General features: G+C 45.1%; 1 protein-coding gene across 1 annotated transcript in view; it reads left to right on the top strand.

Annotated features, from left to right (window-relative positions):
- The window catches only part of adamts9 (ADAM metallopeptidase with thrombospondin type 1 motif, 9), a 110,068-nt gene that overhangs the window by 78,846 nt on the left and 11,854 nt on the right, over positions 1-19,368 (top strand). Inside the window, 2 exon segments of the mRNA XM_084315798.1 lie at positions 9,819-9,923; positions 11,403-11,570. Of these exon segments, the coding sequence (XP_084171924.1) occupies positions 9,819-9,923; positions 11,403-11,570 (273 nt within the window).

Genomic DNA, 19,368 nt, shown 5'->3' with positions numbered 1-19,368 from the left:
ACGAGGAGAGAGATACAAGGAGACATACGAGGAGAGCGATAAGCGGAGAGATACAAGGAGAGAAATACAAGGAGAGAGATACGAGGAGAGAGATACGAGGAGAGAGATACGAGGAGAGAGAAGAGAGATATGAGGAGATAGATAAGAGGAGAGATAAGAGGATAGAGTTACGAGGAGAGAGATAAGGGGAGAGATACGAGGAGAGAGATAAGGGGAGACAAATTAGAGGAGAGAGATGCTTTCCTTTAGTTAGGTCTTAAGAGGAAAATAGAGAGAAGGGATTTCCTTGCATGGCCTGGAGAATGGCTTGATGATTTTTAAGCTTGCAGATTTCCATAAATATTTACAAACATACACATTACACACACACACACACACATCATACAAGCTCTTGACTGTCATAGTTATTCCAATGGTGTATGTGCGTGTGTGTATGTATATGTGTATGTATGTATGTATGATTGTGTGTATGTATGTGTGTATGTGTATGTTGTGTTTATGAGTTATTCTAATGGTGTATGTGTGTGTGTATGTATGTATGTGTGTATGTGTATGCATGTATTGTATGTATGTATGTATGATTGTGTATGTGTGTGCATGTACAGTATGTGTGTGTGTATGTATGTATGTATGTATGTATGTATGTATGTATGTATGTATGTATGTATGTATGTATGTATGTATGTATGCATGTATGTATGTATGTATGTATGTATGTATGTATGTGTGTATGACTGTGTGTATGTATGTTTATGTATATGTATGTGTGCATCAGGGGAGGAAATTAGGCCACTTTACTGGCCAAATGCTGGTATTTTTTACGTTTGGCTGGTAAAAAAAATCAGATACCCGCCAGTTGGCTGGTAAGCCAAAAAGTTAGTTTCCTCCCCTGCTGGCGAGTATACAAAAAAATAAAACATTCTGCAATCACTGCACTGGCAAACGGTGCGCGTCTTCTGAGTGTTCGCTTTAGTTGACAGTGCCACGACCACCCGCGGACATATAATGTTTAATAAACGTTTGCGCAGTACTGGCCAACCCGCGGACATATAATAATAAAAGTCCCGCGGTACTAGGCTAGCCATCAGGAGCACTCGCAAACAGATAACGTTAAACACAGCAGAAGATGGAAAACAGACAGACTGACCAACGGGGAACTGCATACAACCCTCGAGTATAAGTTACTAAGGACACATTTAAATCACAGAGGTGTAATGTTAGTCTACTGGAACTGTATACAGTGGTTAGCTTCTAGTTAGCGTTTTAGCTATAGCTGCTTGCTAGCTAACGTTAGCCCCGTGTGCTCAAAGCAGCCAGCTAGGTGTATCTGTTATGACTATAATGTTTCCAAAAAAGCACCGGACTACGACGTAAGGTTAGACATTTTATTTCATGCTCAAAAGCCCCTGGCTTGCACATCGCAGTCACGAAAGGGGCTAGCTCAACCAGTGCACTGTGCACAACAGCACACCAACCCAACTTACGTTACCACAACACTTGACGGTACTTCACAGCACTGTCGTAAGACCACCGTGCTGTCTTAAAGGCACAGTGTGCCTACCCAGATGCATACACAACATTGACACGGCTTGACATACAAAGAAGTAATTATCACAATTAGCGATTTTTTTTGTCTGGTAAAAAATCTGTTTGGCTGGTAAAAAAAATCAGATACTCGCCAGTTGGCTGGTAAGCCAAAAAGTTAGTTTCCTCCCCTGGTGTGCATGTATGTATGTATGCATGTATGTATGTGTATATGTATGTGACTGTGTGGGTGTGTGTGTATGCATGTATGTGTGTGTGTATCAGGGCTGTAACATATATGTTGCACGTGCTACAAAATAATCGGTCTGTGCGATGAATGAATTTACTGCAGTAGCACTGTGCGATAGCCTGTGAACAAAAAGTGTGTGAAGTGAATCAATGAGCCTCGCTATTGGTAGTTGTAGTCTATCTAGCCCCTTTCGTGACTGCGGTTTGCAAGCCTGGGGCTTTTGTGACCGCAGTCACTTGTTTATGTGACGCCACCACTTTAGAAAATACCAACCAAGCGTGAATGCGTGGATGACGTTGTGTCAAAAATATATCAGATATGAATTTCAAAGATACCCAGCCTACAATATGGGTTTAACACAGCTTTACGGTGGGGTCTGGAAGCTCGGAGTTGCTAATAAACAGTTTAAAACATTGTTAGGAAAAAAAGGTGGTACTCACAACGAACTCTGGCAAGATGGCGTCTTCTTCTTCTGCAACTTTTTTTGTCGCATGCCTGGTGCGTCCAGCAATCACTGCGCTCCCTTTTTTCCTAACAATGTTTTAAACTGTTTATTAGCAACTCCGAGCTTCTAGACCCCACCGTAAAGCTGTGTTAAACCCATATTGTACGCTGGGTATCTTTGAAATTCATATCTGATATATTTTTGACACAACGTCATCCACGCATTCATGCTTGGTTGGTATTTTATAAAGTGGCGGCGTCACATAAACAAGTGACTGCGGTCACAAAAGCCCCAGGCTTGCAAACCGCAGTCACGAAAGGGGCTATAGTCTATTATATATCAAACCGCCCCGTTTGCGTAGAGTCCATACATCCAACACCAAATCTCACAATTCCTAGCAAACAATCCCCTAGCTCCTCAGCAAGTCATACACATAAGATTTAGTGTTTACTTGAGAACTTGAGATAATCAAACAAGTGAGCTAGCTAGCTGTCATTGCTAACAGCTAGCGTTATTTGGACCAGATCGGACCAGTTTTCAAGTCTTAAAATATTACATTTGATTTAAAGGTCCCCTATCTTATAAATGGCCTTTTCCAGTGGTTTGCATTGTTTTCTAGCAATGTGGGGTTGTACCAACACTGACTAGATGTGAAATCTCTAGCCAGTCCCGTTTCTTCAGTTCAGCTCAGACAAGAACCTCCCCCACTGAACCAAGCCATTCTGAATTGACTCGCTCACTGACGTAAGTAGGCGCTGATCTGCCACCGCCCGCCCACAATCAACTGTGATACGTTGAAATTATGATCAAAACGGAGCGAGTGGAAATAATGTGGAAGCGGTTTCCCTGTCAGTCAGCACTTCCTCAAAAGAGAGAGAGAGAGAGGGAGAGACAGAGGCTCATACGGTGCGAGTCTCGGAGCGCACTGCATTGAGAGCGAGGGGGCTTATGTCTCTCGCTCTCTCTGTCAAGAGAGCACTCGCTGTATCACTGTCAACCTGTTGCAAAATATCATAGCGCATGCTCCCACGCGCGCGCCCGTATTCCGATCCGTGCAATAATATTCACGGGGTAAATCTTGTCATACGAAACAAGTTACCAATGCATTGCCCCGTGGGATTATGCCCCCCCCGCGGCGAAATTAATTAGTCCCACAGAACCATGCGTCAGCACACACACACAGACACACATGAAAACACACAGAGACACGCACACAAAAATGTACCAGGCTGCTGACGCCTCGTGTGTGAGAGCCTCTTCTCTCTCCCTCTCTCTCTCTCTCTCTCTCTCTCTCTCTCTCTCTCTCTCTCTCTCTCTCTCTCTCTCTCTCTCTTCTCTCTCTCTCTCTCTCTCTCTCTTCTCTCTCTCTCTCTCTCTCTCTCTCTCTCTCTCTCTCTCTATTCTCCATTTAAAATTGACCCATTTAACTCATTCAGCGCCAAACACGTAATAATATTACATGTTTCCTCGCCAGCGCTTGAGCGCCAAACACGTAATAATACGTTCTTAGATCCTTTGATATTTTTCCTCTGATCCCCGTTCTAAATCATCCGGATCATTCTAGCCATATGGAAGCAAATGAGTGACAGAAGTATTTGAATTTGATCAGACATCGAATTTATAGCATTGAAAATAATTACTTTGAAAACATGTATCTGAATTTTTTCAGACACCGAATTTATAGCATTGAAAATAATTACTTTGAAAACATGTATCTTCATTTTTTCAGACACCGAATTTATAGCATTGAAAATAATTACTTTGAAAATCATGTATCTGAATTTTTTCAGACACCGAATTTATAGCATTGAAAATAATTACTTTGAAAACATGTATCTTCATTTTTTCAGACACCCAATTTATAGCATTGAAAATAATTACTTTGAAAATCATGTATCTTCATTTTTTTGCTCCGAATTTACCTATGTGAAATACAAATTCAGTGATTAAAATTCAATGTAAAAAATTAGAATGCATAATAAAATTCAATGTAAACAAATTCTATGCATAATTGCGGTGGATAAAATTCTATGTAAAAAATTCGATGCAAGGGGAGCTCCCGTAGCTCACCGCATATCTCGGCGCTATTTCTGCGTCGGGGAAAACCGTGCTCGTCACGGATCTGGGGGACACAAGTTCGATTCCCGGACCCGCCGTCATTTCTCAGAATGTCTTCCCCTGCTCTACATCCCATTTCAACCTGTTTCTGTCGGTCATGCTTGACCAGAAAAGCGATAAACGCTAAAAAATAAAGTTAAAAAAAAAATAAAAAAAATCGATGCATAATTGCGGTGTATAGAATTCGATGTAAAAAATCATCATCCGGGCTACCCAGACAGGATAAGGAATCGAGCCTGCAATCAAACTGACTTCTGGCCTGTCACTGCACGGCTTTGTCAGTCATGTGATCACACCAACCCGGGAGAAAGATGGCGGTATATATACATACGGTGGGGAGAGAATATATACATACGGTGGGGAGGAGACTGTACATTAGGAGGGGGTGGGTGGGAGAGAAATATACATATGGCGGGGAGAGAATATATACATACGGTGGGGAGGAGACTGTACATTAGGAGGGGGTGGGTGGGAGAGAAATATACATATGGTGGGGAGAGAATATATACATACGGTGGGGAGGAGACTGTACATTAGGAGGGGGTGGGTGGGAGAGAAATATACATACGGTGGGGAGGAGACTGTACATTAGGAGGGGGTGGGTGGGTGGGAGAGAAATATACATATGATGGGGAGAGAATATATACATACGGTGGGGAGGAGACTGTCTATTATATGTATATTTCTCTCCCACCCACCCACCCCCTCCTGTTGGGGGTACAGCCCTTGGTCCCTAGGGGAACAGTAACAACCTTTGTATCTCTCAGGATACGCTCCTTCCGGTGGAGACTTCATCCGTACTCCTGTTTTCCCCCTCTCCTGTTCATTGTAAACATTGTATATTGTAAACTCCAATATAGTTATGGATACATTTTAAACTGTGTGCAAAGGGCAGTCCAGTATCTATACTATAGATACAATATAAAATATAAATACAATATAATATAAAAAAGTACAAAATACAAGATAGTCCACAGTGATAAGAGTCCAGTGATATGAGTTGCATGTATTTACATGCGTGTGTGTATGTGTGTGTGTGTGTGTGTGTGTGTGTTTATGTATGTGTGTGAGGCTGTATGTATGTATGTATGTATGTATGTATGTATGTATGTATGTATGTATGTATGTATGTATGTATGTATGTATGTATGTATGTATGTATGTATGTATGTATGTATGTATGTATGTATGTATGTATGTATGTGTGTGTGTGTGTGTGTGTGTGTGTGTGTGTGTGTGTGAGGCTGTATGGTGTGTGTGTGTGTGTCTGTGTGTGTATGTGTGTGTGTGTGTGTGAGGCTGTATGGTGTGTGTGTGTGTGTGTGAGGCTGTATGGTGTGTGTGTGTGTGTGTCTGTGTGTGTGTGTGTGTATGTGTGTGCGTGTGAGGCTGTGTGTGAGTGTGTATGTGAGGCTGAATGGTGTGTGTGTGTGTGTGTGTGTGTGTGTGTGTGTGTGTGTGTGTGTGTGTGTGTGTGTGTGTGTGTGTGTGTGTGTGTGTGTTTGGCCAAACAAATTGCCAAATATTGCTCTGTCTCAGCTATTATTGGCAGCTTAGCCACGTGGAGAAGGAGGTGCTATGTGTACCCTTAAGTATTCAGTGCTGCTTGGCCCCGATACATTTGATTCCCTGTTTATGTAATATAATTTGTGGAACCAAATAAAGTATTAAAATGTGTGTGTGTGTGTGTGTGGTGCTGCTCTCCAGCTCCAGCCAGGGGACCTGTTTGTTTCTGCTGGGAGGTTGAGTGTGGAATGTGTAGCTGACTCGGATCCCTCTCGACCCGCTTTAGGCCCTCACCGTCCGAGACTGGGGGGGGGGGGGGGGGGGGTCAAAGGTCACAAGAGGGCACAGGGGGCTGGTGTTTGTGTGTGTGTGTGTGTGTGTGTGGGGTATAAGGGCGGAAGGTGAGGGATGAGGAGGTGGGTGAGGGGGAGGAGTTTAGAACCACGCCAGCATTGGCATTGGAGCTCTGGATACCACTCCACTATGACCTGTTATGACAGGGATCAGGGCTTTATGCTGAGCGGCTTAAAGCCACAATCCATAGTTTGAATTGATGGGGCGCCCCCCTGCTCATGCTGTTTTGTTAAAGTGAGAGGGGGGGGAGGGACACACAAGCCCTATGTATGTATGTGTGTGTGTGTGTGTGTGTGTGTGTGTGTGTGTGTGTGTGTGTGTGTGCGTTTATGTTTGTATGTATGTACTGTATGTGTGTGTGTATGTATGTATTTGTGTATGTATGTATTTGTGTATGTATGTATGTATGTATGTATGTATGTATGTATGTATGTATGTATGTATGTATGTATGTATGTATGTATGTATGTATGTATGTATGTATGTATGTATATACATCTGTATGTATGTGTGTGTGTGTGTGTGTGTGTGTGTGTATGTATTTGTGTGTGTGTGTGTATGTATTTGTGTGTATATATGTATGACGGGAAACACAAGCCCTCTGAAACATATGACGAGGAAAGGAGGGAGACAATGTACGTGGTTTTACGACTAACTCAGATGAAGTGTGTTTTCGGTGTCACACTGCTTCGTGGTCATTGTGGTTCTTCATCACAGGCGCTGATGAATCTTCATTCATTCAACCTTCATTTCACCTCGAAGATTCAATAACCCTTTCACTGCCACACTACAGAAGGTTAACCCTTTACTATCACACTACCGACGGTTACCGTGACAGTGAAAGGCAGTGAAAGGGTTATGGCCTGCTGTTGTGTGGCAGTGAATGGGTTAACCTTATGTGTATTGTCGCAGTGAAAGGGTTAACCGTTTGGTAGTGCGGCAGTGAAAGGGTTAAGGGCAAGCCCCCATTTCAATGACGCTGAGTGTACAAACATAATAATAATAATAATAATAATAATAATACATGATAAATTATATAAATATACAATAGACAATACAATATACAATACAAGTGCAATCATAAGAGTTTGTACAATCAATTAAAACAACCGCAGATTACGGTGGAATGGTTGGTGATTAAGGATTTAAACTGACCAAAGGAGACCAAAATATTGAGTGGTAGAGTTTGTTGTATGATGTTCCACGTGTCAGGAGCGCAGAAGCTAAAAGCAGATTCCAAACGTTCAGTAGAAACTCTAGGTGCTTTGAGTGTGAGCCAGTCATTGGAACGTGTACCATAGGGTCCAGATGTCCACTCCAACAAAGAAGTGAGATGAATTGGGCAATCTCCAATTATGGCGTTAATGTATATATATATCTGCTAGAGAGGACCATCCATAATGATGACCGGTGATCAATCGAATGGCTGAATGATATACTAAGGGCTTAAGGGCGGAAGCCGCCGCATGTCTGTAAATTACATCTCCGTAGTCCAACACAGACAGGAAAACTGCTTCAACGACTCTCTATCAGCTAATCATAGGGAAGCTGGCTCTATTCCTATACAAGAAGCCAATATTTTGCTGCAGTTTACTGGCAAGACTTTTTTTCCCCATCAAGCCAGATACCAAAGTATTTATATTCTAAGACTCTCTCAGTGTCAGACCCACTCACAGTAGATACTGTATATTCAAATATTTGGCTTTAGAATTAAGCACCAGTTTGAAACGAAAGCAGATTCTCAGTGGCCAGTTTCACAGAGTCAGCAATACAATAGACAATATTGTCATCCGCGTAAAGATGAACTTGACAACTGCTCAGAGATGAGACAATATAATTAATATGGTAAATAAGACAGGGCCCAGGTTTTAACCTTGCGGAACACGTTTCGTAATATGTAGAAACTCTGATTGGGAAATTCTCATTTTCACACATTGGAGTCTCTCAGACAAGTAGCTTTTGAACCAAATGCAAGCAGCAAGCATTTGTATAAATTAAAGCCAACAATATGTAATCTTTGCAACAGAAGAGACAGTTAAGGAAGTTCAGAGTATCTGGGAAGATACTCCAGTCCTTCTACTCTGGAGCTGTAGAGAGCATCTTGACTGGAAACATCACTGCCTGGTATGGCAACTGCACGGCACAGGACAAGAAGGCCCTACAGAGAGTGGTGCGCTCAGCCGAGCATACCACGGGTATTGCACTACCAACCCTGCAGGTCCTATACAACAAGAGGTGCAAATCCAGAGCCTGCAGGATAATGAAAGACCCTCACCACCCCAACAACAGCCTGTTCATGCTGCTGCAGTCAGGCAAACGCCTGCGAGCACCAGTAACGAGGACAGAGAGACTTAGGCTCAGCTTCTTCCCACAGGCCATCAGAGCCTTGAACACTGAACTCTCCACGCACAAGCACACATGAGCACACACACAACACACACACTGTACACGCTCACACACTAGCAGCCACTTTAACATGAGCACACACACACTCATGCTGCACACGCTCACACTACGGACAGTTTACAGAAGGAAAGATCACTTTAAGAATGTACAGATACCGATATGCCTACTTTGTTTACTTGTTATTGCACTATGTCGCTCTATTGGTTGGACTCTTATATTAGATTATTACTTGTATTATGCACATCGTTGCGGGCGAGACCCCCCGCATTTCACTGTATACCTGTATGCCGTGACAAATAAAACTCTTGTATCTTGTATCTCTTGTATCTCTTGTATCTTGAATGGTCAACTGTGTCGAATGGCTTTGATGGATATATAAACACAGGGCAGCACAGTGTTTTCGGATACTATGTCATTACTAACTATAGAAGTGGCTGAACTTGTGCTATGCTTTTCTCTAAACCTGATTGGTGTGGGCTTAATACAGAATACTTTGAGAGAAATGCCTTAAATGGGTTGCTTACTAATGATTTCAAGATTTATGCTAGGAAAGATAACTTTGAGATTGGTCATTTCTATCATCACCCCTGTGTAAGGGGGTTACATGGGCCATTCTCCAGGCAGAAAATTGGGGAATTAGCCTGGGGGTTAGGGATGAAAAGTGAGAGCTTTACACTGTTAATGAACATATAGTTTAGTTCAGCCATGTTCCAGAAATTACAGTGATTCACCTGCATTATACGGTATCTCTGACCATGACCACGCACATTTGTGCACACACACACACGCACGCACGCACGCACGCACACACACACACACACACACACACACACACACACACACACACGCACGCACGCACGCACGCACACACACACACACACACACACACACACACACACACACACACACACACACACACACACACACACACACACACACACACACACACACTTACAGACAATCACCTGAGACATCATTTGCAACTGTTGTTCCAAAACGCGCTAGACCGAACACAGAAGATGTTTTTTCCCTGGCTATTTAACCAGCTTTACAAACCCGTTAAAGTAATACAAGGAGAAAATAATGCAAGTAAAATGATGTGTAACGGGTAAGCAGATCAACAATGTTAGTCATATATTGAGCTGTACCACCGCCACCCCCCACCCCACCCCAATTGTAATTATGTCTTATTGTTCACTGTCCCTCTGCTTGTAGGACTGTGAGTTGACCCAGTGTCCAAACAACTACCCTGTTCCTCCAGTGACCAAAGTCCCTCACCAAGTACACAAGACACAGTGGAGATTTGGCTCCTGGACACAGGTAGGTTCAACCGCTTCATCTATCATCTCTTTGTGAGTGAGTGAGTGAGTGAGTGAGTGAGTGAGTGAGTGAGTGAGTGAGTGAGTGAGTGAGTGAGTGAGTGAGTGAGTGAGTGAGTGAGTGAGTGAGTGAGTGAGTGAGTGAGCGAGCGAGCGACACCTACAGTCATGGAAAACCTGGACAACTCATGGACTTTTGGGAAATTGGCTTACCGTCTTCTCCAGAGAGAGACAATAAGATATATACCAGTTTCCTCTCTGTGCGTTCAGTAGAAAGCTATCTGGCTGCATGTTAGCCTAGCTTAGCACAATGAATGGAAGCGGACATGACCGGTTAGCCTTCGGGAGAGGTGTTAGTTGGACAATGCCTAGGCTAACCGGTCATATCCGCTTACATTTTTGTTGTGCTAAGCTAGGCTAACGTGCAGCCAGATGGCTTTCTACTGAACGCACAGAGAGAAAACTGGTATCTATCTCCTTGTCTCTCTCTGGAGAAGACGATAAGCTAATTTCCCAAAATGTTGGCGTGTTCCTTTAAATGTCCCATGTTTTGCTATTCCTTTCACTATTTGGGCAATGTGACACAATTCCTGTGAGTCTATGGAACACATCTGTAAGGTTTTTTTCAAAAAAAAAATCATTGTTTTGTATTTCTAATCAAGTACTCTAAAGCAGCATTTTTCCACTTCAAGATTTCAAGCTGTTTTGGGCTGGGCTCCGCCCATACTCGCAAAGCGCTTTGAGTGACAGTCACCCACAGTCTGAACTGGCAGACAGAAAGAGACATAGAGAGATAGACAGGGAGACTAATTAATTTCGCCACGGGCGGCATAATCCCACGGGACAATGCATTGGTAACTTGTTTCAAATGAGAATATATACCCCCGTGAATATTATTGCACGGAATGGAATACGTGTGGTGTGCGGGTGCACTATGATATTTTGCAACAGGTTGACGTGACGCGAGCAGAGAACGAGCGAACGAGGGAGGGAGAGAGAGAGAGGGAGAGAGAGGGATATGGAGCATTTACACACTCTCTCTCCCTCTCTATCTCTCTCTCTCTCCTTCTCTCTCACTCGCTCGTTCTCTGCTCTCTCTCTCTGTCGGCACCCGTGCCACGTCAACCTGTTTGAGGAAGTGTCAGTATTTCCACTCGCTCTGTTGTTGAGCGAATTGTTGATTGTGGGCGGTGACTACAACCAGTGCCTTATTCACGTCGGCGAGCGAGTCAAATCAGAATGGCTTAGTTCAGTGAGGGAGGATCTCGTGAACTCGAGACTGGACTAATGAGCCAAAATGAGAATTAGAGATTCAGACCCCATTGATACAACCCCACATTGCTAGAAAACAATGCTAAACACTGGAAAAGGCTATTTATAAGACATGGGACCTTTAAGAGGATAATGGATGGTGCAATGGATGATTACATGTGCAATGAGCCAGTCTACAGGCTCCTCTCCTGTGTCTCCTCCACAACAGTGCAGCTCAAGCTGCGGCAAAGGAACACGGATGCGCTACGTGAGTTGCAGAGACAACCAGGGCGGCGTGGCAGAGGAGTCGGAGTGTGTCCACCCTCAGAAGCCCCCCGCCAAGGAGGTGTGTTCCGTCGTGGCCTGTGGACAGTGGAAAGTGCTGGAATGGACCTCGGTAAGGAAGATTTCAGATTTCAGATTATTTTATTGTCACAGCTTTTTTAAATGTACATACATTCGGAAAAACGTCAGATGCTTGTTTTTCCCGGCTCCTCAACCGTAGTAGATTTGTAAACATAATACACAGTGTATATTCTATACAAATTATAACTATAACTATAAACTATAAGTATAAACTATAACTATAAACTAAATAATTATAAATAAACTAAACTAAACTATGAACTATAAAGCAAGTTAACCGACTGTAGTGTGGTAGTGAAAGGGGTAACCTTCTGTAGTAGTGAAAGGTTAACGTAAGGTTATGTATATAACCAAGTTCTATGAATTCTGGTGACGCTCAGCGTCAGTCTGCACTGACTTCACTTCGTGCACATGCACTGAATAAAAAATTCCACAATGTACCTTTACATACCAACATTTGTCTGGCCACACCCCTATCCGCTTACCTTCATAAGCAGGTGTGTGGTCACGTACTCGCCTCCTTCCCAAACTTTCACCACAAGGCGAGATCAAGGGCCGCAGGGGCGTCCTGACGCTGAGCATCACCAGAATTCATAGAACTTGGTTATATACATAACCTTACGTTCTATTTCATTCTGGCCTCCGCTCAGCGTCAGTCTGCACAAGAGGAGCTGAGCGGAAGCCAGAAGCTCGACAAATGTACCCCGCTGAGGCCCCCCACAACCATCAGACCGGGGAGGACCGAGCCCCCCGACCCTCCCTAATGGAGGGATACCCTCCCTATTGGAGGACGGGAGGGAGACGGATCCGACCGTGGGAAGAGGAACTCGAGCAACTCAACGCACAGGGTGAGCAGACCGTGGCTTGACCCCACGACTACGCACACGCACAACCCGCATGCCACCAGGGAACGAACGGAAGGAACAACCCTTGTTACTGCCCCCAAAATCACGGGGTCAAGAGCAAACTCAACCCCGTGGCAAGGCCGTAGCAGCGGAGCGCGAAGGAAGACCCAGACCCACTGAAGGGACTGGATCCCCTGGAAAAAAGGGGGCCCGGAGAGGTCAATGACGCCAGGCATCAAGACCCCACCAGGCGGTCACTTAGTGACACCGCCCCCCACATCGCCAGCGTATTCGGACAGGGCCCCTCCAAGAGCGGGCCCTTTCCCCCCATTAGTACACCGCCTGGCACACTGACCCTGCAACACAGGCAGTCAGCATGGCCGTAAAGCATTCAAAAGGTTAACCAACGGAAGCAGGCAGCGCACCGGGAAAACCAGGCAGCAGGCTGTAGACCCGAGCCTGGAGCACTGCGGACGAGACAGGCGCCAAAGGGGTCAACTGAAAACAGCCCCCCGGCGGAAGGGGCGTATGCTGGCATTGTTGCGCACCATGACAAAGCCTCCATAAAAGAAAAACCACCCAGAGGGGTCGAGGCAGAGAAGGCTGACACGATTGGCAGACGTCATGAACGTGCAGGGGCACACTCAACCGGGTAACCCGGGAGTTGACTCTGCTCCAACACACCAGGGAATCAACCACCCTCTTGGTACCACATACGGTGGTTGTTCCTATAACCCCTCAAGAAAAACTCCAAAAAACACACCTGCGGGTATACACCAGCTATACCGCAGTACAAGTGTTTCAGTTTCCAAAAAAAGGTTATCCCGGGCCTACGGTTTCAACTAAACATTACTTCGGATCAAGCCCGGCGGCTCGGGAAGCACACAGGGTTACCAGAGGAGGTCCGGAAGACCACCCCAACAGCCCCCTCTTTGCCATGCGTGAGAAAGGAGCGAAAGAAAGGAGAACAAGCCCCTTATGATAGCGTCAGGTACACCGTGTACCCAACTAGGCCTGCCACGATAACACATTTTGCTGGGCGATTAATTACCCCCGAAAATATCGCGATAAGCGATATTATTGCGACCGGTTAGAGAATTTTTTTGAGAAATTTATTTCCCAAAACTTTTATTTTGAAGCCCACCGCTCCGTCTTTTCCGGTGTTTAAGACTTTTATTTTGAAGCCCACCGACCGGACCGGAAGTATTGTTGTGATTATCCTAGCCGACAACTTGTCTCGTCCGGTTGTGTTTTTTAGTTTTAACGTTAGCTACTAACGTTAGATGCAGCTACTACAGGCAATCAACGATGAGGAGGAAGCGTCAAAGCAGTATTATAATAGAATAGCTGTGGTGCGTAGGCACTGCAGCACGACTCGAAAACGACCTGTTATAATAAATTAATTCATGTTTAACTTGTCCCCGTCTCCAGTCCTTTGACTAGCCCCACCCGTTCATTGTAAACAATGATGCATGTAATTGTATTAACGTTATTCTGTGTTATTCTAACGTTACACTACAAATAACGCTACTTGGTTAAAAGGAGCAACACTATTGAGAAATGTAGTTAAGCTATGTGGTGTTGCCCCACGGAGCTCCTGTGCTGTGCTGTAGTAAAGCCAGCGGCCCGCCTCCCAACACGGACAGTGACTGACAAGGGGCACTGGTTCCGCCTCATTAAAACAAACGCGCAAATAGCAATTAATCGCGTCCGTCAAAATCATTACATTCATTTAAATTATCGCGGCAATTAATCGATTTATTGCTTATCGCGGCAGGCCTATACCCAACAAAGGGTCTCCATAACGCCTAACCCTGTGACACCCGGGCCGACCCGGCATTTTTCCCCCCGAAAAAAGCACAAGTCCCTCAGGGTACCAGAACAGCAGATCTGCGTCCCCGGCGGACAACGGGTTAACTGACCTGGACCAGCGCGACCAGAACCAGTCCCGTGCCCTAACCACGCCGACATGCCCACTCCAGAAGAGGGGGTAGGTATGCGTGTCGATCTAAAACATGAAAAGAGGGCGCCACCCAGACGGTCCCATTTGTACCGCGCTCAGTGGCCCACCCCAAGGGCGTGAGACCCCTCTACCTATGTTCTGATCTATTCCGTTAACATCCCCCAGATATGAACGAGAATTCATCGAGACAACTTAGTAAACTGGCGCTCGGAAGAGACAAAACTCCATCCCAGTTGCCCTATAAAAACGCTGTTTTAATAACGAGCAACCAAGGCGTACTTAGCCCCCTGCGTGATTCCTAACAGAAACACCCCGAGCCAGCACTATGTACGCATCGAGACCCAAACACATCAATGGATAGTCTAGCAAGACACCAGACATTGTTCCTCCAAGTTGCCTGGGAGAACGACACAGAGCCGTCGTGCTTCATGTTCTTTCCTCTTTTTATTTAAAAATGAAAGAAACACAGACTGACATGAATCCCACATGACGCAGCTGAGGGTAATTTCTTTTTTACATTTTTACATCCCGCCACCCTCGCCACAGGGAGGAGACGGAAATCGCCAGAGAGACTTCCCACGCGAGCTGTATAGATTGAACAGAATATATTGCAACATTGAACTATGTAACACTTGGGTCAGAGCTCTCCGAGGAGGAGGCACTGAACCAATACACACTCAATAATCGAATTGAATCGAATACACACACAATAGAGCAGAACTCCCTTTTTTTAAGTTCTACTCACCTTGACAATCTGAGGAGGAAGCTCTGAGGAGGCTCCCTCACTGGGAAGGAGAGTCCGAACTCACAGAAGGCACTTCTCCCTGAGGAGGAGCTCTGACAACTCCCTGAAACAGATCCATAACATGGACCTGAACAACCCACGGAAGTCTTACCAATAGAGACGCGCTCAGTGACGTACTCTATGGCGGGGGAATTTCCACGGTGCACACGCTCAATCTTCCAGGGCGTGGGACCAGGAAACTCCCCCCCCCCCCCCCCCCCTTACCCTGTAACATGCCGAACAGCAACGTGACAGGAACCTTGAAGGACAGGTGGTTTTAACCCCTGACCAATCAGAAAAGGGGAGGAAAGGATTACCAGTTCACCCCTTTACGACCCCTCACCCATGATACGATATAATGACAAGTAGAGCATGACACAGTCATAGCATGCTACATGAAGCATCTAACAGCCTCACATAGCTCATGCGCTAACCTGCTACCTGAGTTTTACTAAGGAAAAACACAAACAGAGAGGGCCCCTTTAAGAGCCCCGGTCCAGACTTACACATGTGCTTCTGTGGGCCAAACCTAACCCAGTTGTAGATCACAAGACACACACAACCCTTCATCACAACAAAAAATGGCAAAAGTACACTCTTACTACAGAGGAACGCCGTTTTTCATAACGAGAGAAGACAGAAGTCCTTGATTATGTAATGGCCACAGACCTTGCTAAGCACACATGATAAGTGACCAAACAACCTTTTCTTTAGGAAAAAATAGTTTCTCAAGCGGAAAGCACAACCCCAGCAATTAAGCTGAGGGTTACATCGTATCCCCACAAACACAGTGACACAATATATTGTAACCAAACATGTCTGAGAGGAAGGGGGGGAAGCCCCAGGGAAACCGGGGGGTCACCCCTCTTATCTTACCCTTGATACGACCAAGGCGAACAGGCACCTCTGTTAATGTGTGAACATGCTGTTCATTGTCATCACAGGCTGAGAAGAAAGATTCATTCCTCAATCACATGTCACTAAGCATAGCTTTACAGGTTAAATAACCCTCTTAGTTGTGAGTTCACCCACGGTACAACGTTACATGAACACACATGTTCTCATCACAACCAAACCAGTTCATTTTTACACATGTAAAAAACAACGCCGATTTACTACAGAGAGAAAAGCTATACCAGTGACAAGACAATTCACACACCACACGCGTCGTATCCTCAATGTATTGCAGCAACACATGTTTTGGAAACATCGTTATTACAAAACATTTAGAAGGGAAGAAAAGAAGAAGTGTTTAAAGTCCGGTCAGGACTCCTACCTTCACCCTGAACGCAGGCCGAGAGAACAGCAACACTGGTTAACGGGACACGAGTTGAACCCAGCATCTCCTGCGTTGGTGACGAGGGTATGTCTGCTACGCCACCCAGCCGCCGTTCTCCATGTTGACGAAGTCCTCGCCGGCACTGGCACCCGGGTGTAGGGTCGACTAACATCCTCTGTCAAAGATGACGTCGTAGTCAGAGTGTTAAAGGCATGTTATAGTCACAGTAACGTTTCAACAGTGTAGCATTAAGCTAACAGCCGTCCGACTGATAGCAACAAACTAACGTTTACTAGCCTAGTGAACACAACGAGCTAGCGCCGCAGCTAACAGCTGACTGGCTAACAACAGTAGGCCACAACTAGCACGCCAGCTAAGCAGCTATCACCTGAACTGTACACAACGACATAACAAGCCACACTTCAGACAGGCCGCTGTCCAAGTCCCTCCCCATCCTAAGAGGGAAGAGAAAAAGAAATGTCAAACACAGTTTTCAACAGTGATTTACCAGACATACAGCGGAGCCGGCACAAATTCCCATCCGGGCTGCAGCCGACTTGAGCATGGAACTCCCGATAATGAAGATCCTATGCCCACATTTCCTCGTTAGGGTGTACTTCCACATTTATGTGAAAGATGGGGCCTGCACGGGACAGAGAAGCATCCGCTTGTCCAGAGAATCCTGGGTTCACCAGGTCCCGGTCGCGGCCCACTAGGTTGACCATCATGGGCGTCAGACCAAGATCCTCCGTCCGCCGCTTAAGAAGCCGAGCAGAGGACCCCAGTCCGGGGTCGGCGTTCGTAAAATTGTCAGCTAACCCCCATAGCATAAACAGACAACCAGTGCTCGCAAGCAAAACAGTACTCACCCCACCCGGAAGCAAACCGGCTTCTCACAACAGCCGGTGCCTCCCACAGTCCAGCTGTATGACCGGAGGACCAATACCCATCCAGCCGCAGCAAGGAGGACTGCAGTCGGGGAGTATATCAGCGGTGCGAGCCCCTAATACGAAAAATCCGGTGGAGGTCAGAATGATCATCATCTTCCAGACACTCCAGTGACAAAGACAATATCGCCGTATTTTCTCGAAAATAGTGAGAGAGAAAATAAAGATATGATGTCAACGTATCTTCCCGTTCTTTTGTTTTCCAACTTTCTTCAACTAAACAACCTCGTCAAGTGTGGGTATCTACCGAAGGCACTTCCTTGTGGTGAAAGTGAAGAAGGAGGCAAGTAGGTGACCACACACCTGCTTATGAAGGTAAGCGGATAGGGGTGTGGCCAGACGAATGTTGGTATGTAAAGTAGGGCTGGGCGATAAAACGATAACGATAACTATCGCGATAAATTATTTCCTCAAAATAAACATGAAACGTGGTCGCAAAGTTTTGATATATCGATTTTCCAAGCTTGGATATGAGCACACGCACTAACAACCAATCAGTGAAGGAGATGGCCGAGAGCGAAGGAGACCCGGAAGGAGACCCAGAGGTAGGACTCACTCAACAACAAGGCTTGCTAGGCTAATTAGCTTGCACGGCGCTGTTTTATATATTTACGTGCCGAGTATGTGTGTGGCGTGAATTCTGAGGCCACGTTTATAGTAGTGTGGGGTATACAGTGGACGTCGTTTCAATATATTGTGGCGGAAGAGAGTATTTTAGTGTCATATTTAGCACATTGTCATGGAATACACTGCTTAGAAACAACAGGCTGGCTAGGATAACTAGCTTGCACGGCGCTGTTTTATATATTTACGTGCCGAGTATGTGTGTGGCATGAATTCTGAGGCCACGTTTATAGTAGTGTGGGGTATACAGTGGACGTCGTTTCAATATATTGTGGCGGAAGAGAGTATTTTAGTGTCATATTTAGCACATTGTCATGGAATACACCGCTTAGAAACAACAGGCTGGCTAGGATAACTAGCTTGCACGGCGCTGTTTTATATATTTACGTGCCGAGTATGTGTGTGGCGTGAATTCTGAGGCCACGTTTATAGTAGTGTGGGGTATACAGTGGACGTCGTTTCAATATATTGTGGCGGAAGAGAGTATTTTAGTGTTATATTTATTACATTGTCATGAGATACTCCGCTTGTCGGCTAACTGCTAACGTGCGCGGACTGATGACGACATCAACTCGACTCGAGACATTCGCAGCAGCATAAGAAGTTAATTAAACTTGACAGACATTATATCGACGATAATTATCGATATCGAGTTATATGAAAATAATTTTATAATTTTATCGCGATGACGTTTTTGGTCATATCGCCCAGCCCTAATGTAAAGGTACATTGTGGAATTTTTTATTCAGTGCACGTGCACGAAGTGAAGTCAGTGCAGACTGACGCTGAGCGGAGGCCAGAATGAAATAGAACCTTCTGTAGTGTGGTAGTGAAAGGGTTAACCTTCTGTAGTCTGGTAGTGAAAGGGTTAACCTTCTGTAGTGTGGTAGTGAAAGGTTAACCTTTTGTAATGTGAAGGGTTAACCTGTAGTGTGGTAGTGAAGGGTTAACCTTATGTAGTGTGGTAGTGAAATGGTTAACCTGCTGTAGTGGTAGTGAAAGGGTTAACCTTCTGTAGTGTGGTAGTGAAAGGGTTAACCTTCTGTAGTGTGGTAGTGAAAGGGTAACCTTCTGTAGTGTGGTAGTGAAAGGTTAACCTTCTGTAGTGTGGTAGTGAAAGGCTTTAAAATAGTTTCCAATTCTAAATGAGTTTTATTTTTCACGACATGGTTTTCATGATTCTACCAGGCTCTAGAGATATTAAACAGATCATAAACAGGGCTTTCCACTGATGGATCTATGACCACTTCCCCTTTAATCTGCAGCCCATCATGACGTCTTGGCTGATTAACTTTCATTTTGTAATGAATACCACCAGCCAGAAAACGTTTCCCTCCTTTTGCCAATCAGCGTGTCTGCACACAGTCGCATTGGCGACTGAGAAAAA

The sequence above is a fragment of the Notolepis coatsorum genome, assembly GCF_963971535.1.
Source record: "Notolepis coatsorum genome assembly, chromosome: 6".
Classification (NCBI taxonomy): domain Eukaryota; kingdom Metazoa; phylum Chordata; class Actinopteri; order Aulopiformes; family Paralepididae; genus Notolepis; species Notolepis coatsorum.
This window is presented reverse-complemented; position numbering and strand designations above follow the sequence as displayed.